Source organism: Vicia villosa, linkage group LG3 (genome assembly GCF_029867415.1).
Source record: "Vicia villosa cultivar HV-30 ecotype Madison, WI linkage group LG3, Vvil1.0, whole genome shotgun sequence".
Taxonomy (NCBI): domain Eukaryota; kingdom Viridiplantae; phylum Streptophyta; class Magnoliopsida; order Fabales; family Fabaceae; genus Vicia; species Vicia villosa.
Window position 1 is genome coordinate 60,103,417 of NC_081182.1, and position 11,167 is coordinate 60,114,583.

The following is an 11,167-nucleotide window of genomic DNA, read 5'->3' on the forward strand; positions in this document are numbered from 1 at the left end:
TAAAAAATTAAGACACCTACAAAATTTGATGCACTAACAGTATACATTAATTTTACACTATCATTCAATCACGAGCATGTATCCCGTCAAGTAGGGGTGGCAAACGGGCATGTCCGTCCCGTTTAGACTCGCTCCGCAAAAAACGGGACGAAGCAGGTACTGTGAAGGATGCGAGTCTAAAACTTAAGCCGATCCCGCAAAAAATGAAGGCGGGTGAGAAAAGTTTGCGGGCACTGCATTTTTAAGCCTAAAAACACAAAAAATTATGTAAATCACAATGCCCGCTAATAAAAGTGGATAGGGATGGCAAACATACTCAAACCCGTAGGACCCACCCGCACCTGAGTCAACGGGTGAAAACCCAAGTTGACTGGGTTCATGTATGAGTTTAGGTAGTGTGAAATCCGCATCCAAAACTCGAAAAATTGTAGAAAAATTATTGAAAAAAAGTATTTTGTTGCGGGTTCGGGTGAAAAAACTTGAACCCAACAGTTGTGAGCGTGGGTGTTAATTTGCCACCCGAATAGTCTTTGGGTTTGAATTCGGGTGTTAAACTGGAATTTTTAAATTATTAATATAACATGGCTGATGAAACTGTAATTTTTAAATTATTTATACAACTTGACTGAAAGATCTATTAAATGACGGTGTAAAATTATTTTCCATGAGCATGACCATTTAACTCATTTTAAAATATCATAGTTTTCCAATTTAAAATATAATAGTTTTCCAATTGATTTCTTTAAATTCAAGTTCCAGAAATAATCATCACAAAAAATATATGAATAGTTATCACAACTACAGTGTTTGTGTCAAAATGTTTCACAATAGAAAAACATTTAAATAATATATCATTCTTACTAATTTATAAAAAAATCAATGATTTATTTTAAACATTTTCATCGACCATGCATGAATCTTTCATGTGAACGTGTTAATTGAATATCAGACATAGTATAGTTTATGGTATTGTTATCAAGGTATTGTTATCAAGTTCAATTATCTATTTGTTTGTTATTGGATTTGTGTAACCAAATATTAATAGGTCCAATACCATTTATAATTATCAATCCCTATTCCTATGTAATATGGGCTATATTAGCTATTGGGCATGCTTGAGGGTGTAATTGGAACACACGTCCATTTGTCTTGCACTTCATTAGTGTTATTATATTATAGAAGATTAGAAATAAGTTCATCCGAGTATACAGATACAGATAAAAGACGAAAATAAATGGCCATTAGATGGAGTCAATTGACACGAGAAACAGCAGGTTAAAATCCCAAAAAATTATAGCAAATATACTACCAGAAACATGAACGGTTGCATTTAACTCACTACGCCAACAAGTGTGTCAAGGCCTGCAAAAGAAAACACATATCACTGATTCATGGAGGTAGATTTAAAAGTTACATGTCACTACAGGCACGAGTTGCTTTATTTCAATTACAAATTCCAATAATCGAGATACAATCACTAAGAAGCCATATCACATTAAAGTGACAGTTACGTGTTTGTTCATTGATTCTTGCGTCCCAAAGCCAAAATTAAGGTGATTTTCTAACGCTGGTAATTGAAGCTTGTAGTAGACGTGCGTTTTATTTGGCGGTGGACATGAAAACAAACAGTGATAGTGGATAAGATGAAAACTCACTTATGTGAACCTCATAATATTTTGTAGCAACTATCCAAACACAATGGTTGCATATTTTAACAACAATAAACTATTCAAAGATAAAGGTATTATAAAAACAAAATACTTGGGACAAGGATGTAACACCAGAAAAGTGAGGTTAAAAGTAAAATAATCAAGAACAACAATTTTTCTCTCAATTGAAAGTCATCTGAATATGGCAGGAGTGCATCAGATTACTACTTCCCCACACAAAGGGCTAGAAAGAAAACAAAGTGAATTGGAAATACAAGTGTGTTAAACAAAAGGATCAGCATTCTGTAGTATTACATTGAGGCACAAAGAAATGGCTAACTCTAGTGAAGTCGGTAGCAAAAAATTACAATGCATATTCGCAAGGCGAGAGGCAGTGTTGAAGAAAAAGATATAAACAATAATAGGAAACTGATACAAATGATGTTCCTTTCTAATCTAATTGGATTTAGGCTAGTTTGGAAACCAATTTTTCATAATAGGGAAGTACATGAAAAGAAGGAGAAAAAAAACATTCATTGATCCATTCATAGCACAAAGGTGTTAGTTAAACAGGGAAGAAAATTTAAATACAAAGGCCGCATAAAGTTTAGAAAGAACTAGTCATTCAAAGATAAAGGTATTATAAAAACAAGGGCAAGTAACACAAGAAAACGAGTAAGAAGCACAAACATAGTTATGATTATTAATGTCCAAGAAAGAATAGTTATGATTATTACCATAGATGTTGATGGTGAGTGTTAGGTTTTAATGGCACATGATATGACCTTGGGTGGTCCACGGCACATTTGGTGTACTTGGGCTTGAAAAGTTGTAGCATGGGTGTTGGAAGGATCTTGTGCTTGAAAGGTAATGTAATACATCCCACCAGGACTCCAGGTTGTCTTTACAATATCCGTCAATACAAAATTTGCATCCTAAATCAGAAAATGAATGAATGAATAAATATAGTATTGTATAGATCCATAAATAAATATTGGTAGTTTTGAACCTGATTGTCGTCATTGTATTTTTCTAAGGCAACATTGCATAGAGGAGTGAGAACAAGGCGAAGATCATCGTCTATGGGAAGGGGAATTATGGAGCCACATAATTCGGCAATTTTTGGAGGTGCGATGGCGTCAAAGCGCTGTGTCATGGAGAATCAAAATTAAGCTAAAAGCTATGTGTTGTGGGGAATCAAAATTTAGCGAAATGAAAAGAAGGAGATAAATAGATCATAGATGGATGCTTACGCTTAGGTTTCGGGAGCGCTCTCTATAGTCAGCCATGGCGATTTTAATTTGCTTCTCTTTTTCCACCTGAGCCTCATTCTTATACACAAAGGATCTAGTATAAATATGAAAAGGTTTAGGGTCATCGTCATACATGGAGAAGTCACTCGGAACAAGATCTTCAGGCCGTTTCAACTCCCAATCAGACAGTTCCTCTTCCGATTCCTCTTCCGATTCCAGCCCCTTCTCTCTTTCTTCAAAGCTTTCCGAATGGGGTATGGTGACGCGGGTTTCGAATTCCATAGACATTTTGCACAGAACGAATGGAAGAATCGCAATTCACGTATACCTAAACCCTAAATCGAGAAATAAGGCAATCCTCTATTATCGGTTAATAATTCAAATCTAAGTTTTTTTTGTTTGGTAGTATTTTATTTTGGGCTGCTCTTGATTTGCTTACACTCCTCGCCCAGGCCCATCCACTTCTGTTTTCTTTTGGAGAATTTTTTTAAGGCTTTATTTGTTTCAAATTTAGAAGGAGGGGAAGAAAGGACTTCCAAAAACAAATTTAAAATTATATATAAAAAAGTATTTGATATTTTTTAAAAAAAATTTTGTATAAAATGTTTAAAAGTGTTTATCATTACTATATTTTTAATTTTCAGAATAATATAACAACATAAAATATATTTGAAAAATTTATGTAAGTCATTCAAAACTCTCATTCTATACAAATTTTGAGTTTCCTAAATTAGAGAGTTTTTGGTGCTATAGATAAAAGTGAACCCTCTAAAATCCTCCCAATCAAAATCCTCCAATTTTTTCCACCCGGTCCTTCTTTTTTTTTCAAAGCCCTCGTCCCCTCTCTAAAACAAACCCTAAGAGTGTGTTTGGATGGAGCATTTTAATGAGGGAAAGTAATGTTTTGAGGGAATTTAAAATGATTTGACCATAATCCATTGTTTGGATACAAAAATGAAGAATTGTTAAAATGATGGAAATTTATGGAGTATTTCATCTAAGTTAAATTTAATCATTTTGAAATGACACCAAAAACCAAAGAATTTGAAATTCCTCTCATGTTCCATAGAATGTATTTGTTATTATTATTTTTTCAAAATTTACAAATTGGTCCTCATATTTTTCAAAATTATAAAATTGATCCCAATTTTTTTAAAAAAATTGCAAATTGGTCCTTAATAATTTTTAAATTTTACAATTTGGTCCTTCACATTTCTAAAAATTACAATTTGGTCCCTACTTTTCAATTTTTTAATTTGATCAAAAAAAATTATATTTTATAAAAAATGACACAAAAAATCTAACAATGAATTACCTTAATACTTCATCTAAACAAAATAATTTAAAATGAATAGATTTCAATTGAATCATTTGAATTACTTTGAATTTTAAATTTCCTTAAAATTTTCAATTACCTCATCCAAACACACTCTAAGAGTGTGTTTGGATGAAGCAATTTAATGAGGTAATATAATGTTTTGAGGGAATTTAAAATGATTTGCATAAAATTTATTGTTTGGATAAAAAATGAAGAATTATTAAAATGATGGAAATTTATGGAATATTTTATCTTAAGTTAAATTTAATCATTTTGAAATAACACCAAAAATCAAAGAATTTGAAATTCCTCTCTTACTCCATAAAATGTATGTTACTAATATCTCTTCAAATTTTGCAAATTGGCCCTCATATTTTCTAAAATTACAAAATTGACCCCAAAAATTTTCAAAACATTACAAATTTGTCCTTAAATTTTAGAATTTGGTCCTTTAAATTTTTAAAAATTACAAATTGGTCTCTACTTTTTAATTTTTGAATTTGGTCAAAAAAAATTAAATTTAAAAAAAAAAAAACCCAAAAATTTAACAATGAATTATCTTAATACTTTATCCAAACAAAATAATTTAAAAATGAATAGATTTTAATTGAATCATTTGAGTTGCTTTGATTTTTAAATTCTTTAAAATTTTCAATTACCTCATCCAAACACACTCTAAGAGTGTGTTTGGATGAGGTAATTAGAAATTTTAAGAGAATTTAAAATTCAAAGCAATTCAAATGATTCAATTGAAATTCATTCATTTTAAATTATTTTGTTTGGATGAAGTATTAAGGTAATTTATTGTTAGATTTTTTGAGTATTTTCTTATAAAATATAAAATTTTTGGACCAAATTAAAAAATTTAAAAGTAGGGATCAAATTGTAATTTTTAAAAATTTGAAGGACCAAATTGTAAATGTTTAAAATTATTAAGGACCAATTTACAATTTTTAAAAAAATTTTGGGCTCAATTTTGTAATTTTGGAAAATATGAGGACCAATTTGTAAAATTTGAAGAAATAATAATAACAAATACATTCTATGGAACATGAGAGGAATTTTAAATTCTTTGGTTTTTGGTGTCATTTCAAAATGATTAAATTTAACTTAGATGAAATACTCCATAAATTTTCATCATTTTAACAATTCTTCATTTTTGTATCCAAACAATGGATTTTGGTCAAATCATTTTAAATTCCCTCAAAACATTACTTTCCCTCATTAAAATGCTCCATCTAAACACACTCTAAGAGAATTGCTTAAGGAACTTTAAGTATTACTTCCCTACTCTAGTAAAAAAATTAAAACTACTTCTAAATTTTAGAATTAATGCATCTCCACACGCACCCCAAACACATTCATCATGAATTAGACCCTATGAAGATGCATCTTCGAACGTTGTTTTAATCAAAATCTTCCAACCGCATACAATCTCTGCATTATTGGATCTTTTTCGATTTAGGGACAATGTTGAGCTATGTTAAACAGATCGCCGAGTGACTTATGTAAAAGTCACCCTAAAAAGAGGCCAGTCAATAATCTTTGTGCTAATGCATGCGAGAGAAACGATATGTAAAACGCTCTCCAAAAGCAATACCGCATGAAAAGAAAATAGGTAGTGGTCTCGTCTTCATCAAGAATCCAATAGGATTTCAATGATGTTGAAGATTTTCATCTGTTAGAACAAGATTTGTTCTTATCAATTATCTTAGTTTTGATGATAACAATAATATGAATTTTGCTTAAGATAATATGGTACTCTAATCCAATGCAATTTCCTTTCAGGAAACAAATAAAGAGTACGCATAATTCAGCGCTCAGAAGTGGTGTCTCAAATGGTTCAGCATGCAACATCAGAACATGGTCTGGCAAGACATCAGAAGATGGTCGAAGCAGAATCAGAACATGGGTCTATGGAAGCATCAGAAGAACATGAGATCAGAAGCACTGAAGATCAGAAGATGGTATCACGCAACAGAAGCACTTCAAGATCAGAAGATCAGAAGATGCTATGCACCAAGCTGTTTTGACTCTGATGATATTCAAACGTCGTATTCACAAACATCAGATCAGAAGGAAGTACACGTGGCAGACTACGCTGACTGACAAAAGGAACGTTAAAGCTACTAAAGGCAACGTCAGTAGACACAGCGTGAACAAGGCTCGAGGTAGTTGACAAAAGCGTATAACATTAAATGCAATGTTGTACGGAACACGCAAAGCATTAAATGCACTCAACGGTCATCTTCTCAACGCCTATAAATATGAAGTTCTGATGAGAAGCAAGGTTAACGATTCTGCACCAAAACAACTTATATTAAACTTGCTGAAACGCTGTTCAATCAAAGCTCAGAATCTTCATCAACTCACTACATTGCTGTTGTAATATTTTAGTGAGATTAAGCTTAAACGTTAAGAGAAATATCACAGTTGTGATTATCGCTTTTAAGAAGCATTTGTAATACTCTTAGAATTACATTAAGTTGTAAGGAACTAGAGTGATCGTGTGATCAGTATACTCTAGGAAGTCTTGGCAGTTGGCTGAGCAGTTTGTAACTAGAGTGATCAGGTTGATCAGTAGACTCTAGAGAAAGTCTTAGGAGTGAACTAAGCAGTTGTTCCTGGAGTGATCAAGTTGTGATCAGAAGACTCTGGAAGACTTAGTTGCGGACTAAGTGGAGAACCATTGTAATCCGTGCGATTAGTGGATTAAATCCTCAGTTGAGGTAAATCATCTCTGCGGGGGTGGACTGGAGTAGCTTCGTTAACAGCGAACCAGGATAAAAATAATTGTGCAATTTATTTTTATCGTCCAAGATTTAAAGTCACACTTATTCAATCTCCCCCTTTCTAAGTGTTTTTCTATCCTTCAATTGGCATCAGAGCGCCGGTTCTAAGGTGCAAGCACTTAACCGTGTTTAGAAAAGATTCAGGAAGAGAAAAACGCTTCATTTAAAAGATGGTTGATGAAAGTGAAAAGACTACATCTACATCCGGCTCTGCTGAGCAATACAACGGTAACAATGGTTATACTAGACCGCCGGTATTTGATGGTGAAAACTTTGAATACTGGAAAGATAAACTAGAAAGTTACTTTCTGGGTCTAGATGGTGATCTATGGGATCTTCTGATGGATGGTTACAAACATCCAGTAAATGCCAGTGGCGCAAAGCTGTCAAGGCAAGAAATGAATGATGATCAAAAGAAGCTTTTCAGGAATCATCATAAGTGCAGAACTGTTTTGCTGAATGCTATCTCTCATGCTGAGTATGAGAAGATATCTAACAGGGAAACGGCCTATGACATATATGAGTCCTTGAAAATGACTCATGAGGGAAATGCTCAAGTCAAGGAGACTAAAGCTCTAGCCTTAATCCAGAAGTATGAAGCCTTCAAGATGGAGGATGATGAAGACATTGAAAAGATGTTTTCGAGATTTCAAACTCTGACTGCTGGATTGAGAGTTCTTGACAAGGGATACACCAAGGCTGATCATGTAAACAAGATCATCAGAAGCTTACCCAGAAGATGGGGTCCTATGGTGACTGCATTCAAGATTGCAAAGAATCTGAATGAAGTTTCTCTGGAAGAGCTTATCAGCGCCTTGAGAAGTCATGAAATAGAGCTGGACGCAAATGAGCCTCAAAAGAAAGGTAAATCTATTGCATTAAAATCAAATATCAAGAAATGCACTAACGCTTTTCAGGCCAAAGAAGAAGATCCTGAAGAATCAGAATCTGAAGAAGAAGATGAACTGTCCATGATTTCCAGAAGGCTAAATCAACTCTGGAAGACCAAGCAAAGGAAGTTCAGAGGCTTCAGAAGTTCAAGGAAATTTGAACGTGGAGAATCTTCTGATGAAAAAAGATTTGACAAGAAGAAGGTCATGTGCTATGAATGCAATGAGCCTGGACACTACAAGAATGAATGTCCAAATCTTCAGAAGGAAAGTCCCAAGAAAAAGTTTCATAAGAAGAAAGGTCTTATGGCAACCTGGGATGAGTCAGAAGATGATTTAGAAGATGAGCAGGCCAACTGTGCGCTGATGGCTACAGAAGATGACGGATCAGAATCTACATCAGAATCAGATTCTGAAGAGGTATTTTCTGAACTTACTAGAGATGAGTTAGTTTCCGGATTAACTGAACTTCTGGAATCCAAGTCTCAGATTTGTATTAAATACAAAAAGCTGAAAAAGCTATTTGAGTTTGAAACAAAGAGGCTTGAATTGGAAAATTCTGAATTAAAAGAAAAACTTTTAAAATTATCCAATAATGTTGGATCTCCTTCTGATTCAGAAAAATCCACTCCCAGTCTAAACCATATTCTGAAAGAGTATGATTTAAGTTTCAGGAAGTTCTTATCTAGAAGTATTGGCAGAAGTCAGCTAGCTTCTATGATATATGATGTGTCTGGAAACAAAAGAGTCGGCATTGGTTTTGAGGGTGAAACCCCATACAAACTTGAACCTGTTGATGAGATGAAAATCACATACAAGCCATTGTATGATCAGTTCAAGTATGGCCACTCACATGATATTAGGCACACTTCACATGAACAAAGTTTTCACATTACACACACTAAAAAGCATGTGACACAACCTAGGAAATATCATGAAACTCACATTAAGAATTATCATGCTGTTCCTCCTATTGCTTACAATGTTAAATCCAAGTTCAATCAGAACTTGAGAAAATCTAACAAGAAAGGACCCAAGAAAATGTGGGTACCTAAGGATAAGATTATTCCTATTGCAGATATCCTTGGCTGCAAGAAGGACAAAGCACAACATGTCATGGTACCTGGACTCTGGATGCTCACGACACATGACAGGAAGAAGGTCTATGTTCCAAGACCTGGTGCTTAAGTCTGGAGGAGAAGTCAAGTTCGGAGGAGATCAGAAGGGCAAGATAATTGGCTCTGGAACTATAAAGTCTGGTAACTCTCCTTCCATCTCTAATGTACTTCTTGTAGAAGGATTAACACATAACCTCTTATCTATCAGTCAATTAAGTGACAATGGTTATGATATAATCTTTAATCAAGAGTCTTGCAAGGCTGTAAATCAGAAGGATGGCTCAATCCTATTTACAGGCAAGAGGAAGAACAACATTTATAAGACAGATCTGCAAGATCTTATGAGTCAGAAGGTGACTTGTCTTATGTCTGTTTCTGAAGAGCAGTGGGTCTGGCACAGGAGATTAGGTCATGCTAGTTTGAGAAAGATCTCTCAGATTAACAAACTGAATCTTGTCAGAGGACTCCCTAATCTGAAATTCCAATCAGATGCTCTTTGTGAAGCATGTCAGAAGGGCAAGTTCTCCAAACCTGCATTCAAGTCTAAGAATGTTGTTTCTACCTCAAGGCCATTAGAACTCTTGCACATTGATCTGTTTGGACCAGTCAAAACAGCATCTGTCAGAGGAAAGAAATATGGATTAGTCATCGTAGATGATTATAGCCGCTGGACATGGGTAAAATTCTTGAAACACAAGGATGAGACTCATTCAGTGTTCTTTGATTTCTGCATTCAGATTCAATCTGAAAAAGAGTGTAAAATCATAAAGGTCAGAAGTGATCATGGTGGTGAATTTGAGAACAAATCCTTTGAAGAATTCTTCAAAGAAAATGGTATTGCCCATGATTTCTCTTGTCCTAGAACTCCACAGCAAAATGGGGTTGTAGAATGAAAGAATAGGACTCTGCAAGAAATGGCCAGAACCATGATCAATGAAACCAATATGGCTAAGCATTTCTGGGCAGAAGCAATAAACACTGCATGCTATATTCAGAATAGAATCTCTATCAGACCTATTCTAAATAAGACTCCCTATGAATTGTGGAAGAATAGAAAGCCCAACATTTCATATTTCCATCCTTTTGGATGTGTATGCTTTATTCTGAACACTAAAGATCATCTTGGTAAGTTTGATTCCAAAGCACAAAAATGTTTCCTTCTTGGATATTCTGAACGCTCAAAAGGCTACAGAGTATACAATACTGAAACATTGGTTGTAGAAGAATCAATCAATATCAGGTTTGATGATAAGCTTGGTTCTGAAAAACCAAAGCAGTTTGATAATTTTGCAGATTGTGATATTGACATATCAGAAGTTGTTGAGCCAAGAAGCAACGCATCAGAAGCAGAGCTTCTCAGAAGCAAAGAATCTGAAGATCAAGTATCAGCTTCTCTGGAGGATCTAAGCATATCTGAAGAACCATCTGTCAGAAGATCATCCAGACTCATCTCTGGTCACTCAGAAGATGTCATTCTTGGAAAGAAGGATGATCCAATCAGAACAAGAGCATTCCTTAAGAACAATGCAGACTGTCAATTAGGTCTTGTATCTTTGATCGAGCCAACTTCTGTTGATCATGCTCTAGAAGATCCAGACTGGATAATTGCTATGCAAGAAGAACTGAATCAGTTTACAAGGAATGATGTTTGGGATCTTGTTCCTAGACCAGATGGATTCAATATAATTGGTACAAAATGGGTCTTCAGAAACAAGCTCAGTGAGAAAGGTGAAGTGGTAAGGAACAAAGCCAGACTGGTGGCTCAGGGTTATAGTCAGCAAGAAGGGATTGATTATACAGAAACCTTTGCACCAGTGGCCAGGTTAGAATCTATTCGTCTATTAATTTCATTTGCCACTCAACATAACATCACTCTTTATCAGATGGATGTTAAGAGTGCCTTCTTAAATGGTTATATAGATGAAGAAGTTTATGTCCATCAACCTCCTGGTTTTGAAGACTCTATGTCTCCTAATCATGTTTTTAAACTTAAAAAATCATTGTATGGATTGAAACAGGCTCCCAGAGCTTGGTATGAACGCTTAAGTTCTTTCCTTCTAGATAATGGTTTCACTAGAGGAAAAGTGGACACTACTCTCTTCTGTAAAACCTTTGAAAAGGGTATTTTAATTTGTCAAATATATGTA

The 11,167-nt window shown here is 34.4% G+C and overlaps 1 protein-coding gene across 1 annotated transcript; it reads right to left on the reverse strand.

Annotated features, from left to right (window-relative positions):
• Positions 1–1,115: 1,115 nt before the first annotated feature.
• Positions 1,116–3,256, reverse strand: LOC131655883 (uncharacterized). The gene is made up of 4 exons (XM_058925683.1): positions 2,903–3,256; positions 2,659–2,796; positions 2,387–2,584; positions 1,116–1,362 (listed from the first exon to the last, which is right to left on the reverse strand). The coding sequence occupies exons 1-3, from the start codon at positions 3,188–3,190 to the stop codon at positions 2,408–2,410; spliced, it is 603 nt and encodes a 200-aa protein (XP_058781666.1). The 5' UTR covers positions 3,191–3,256; the 3' UTR covers positions 1,116–1,362; positions 2,387–2,407.
• Between the last annotated feature and the right edge of the window lie 7,911 nt (positions 3,257–11,167).

Coding starts and splice junctions, on each gene's coding strand:
- LOC131655883 (XM_058925683.1), bottom strand. CDS start 3,190: ATGTCTATGGAATTCGAAACCCGCGTCACCATACCCCATTCGGAAAGC. Junction 2,797..2,902: donor AGCGCTCCCGAAACCTAAGC/GTAAGCATCCAT, acceptor TCCATGACACAG/CGCTTTGACGCCATCGCACC. Junction 2,585..2,658: donor AATACAATGACGACAATCAG/GTTCAAAACTAC, acceptor TTTCTGATTTAG/GATGCAAATTTTGTATTGAC.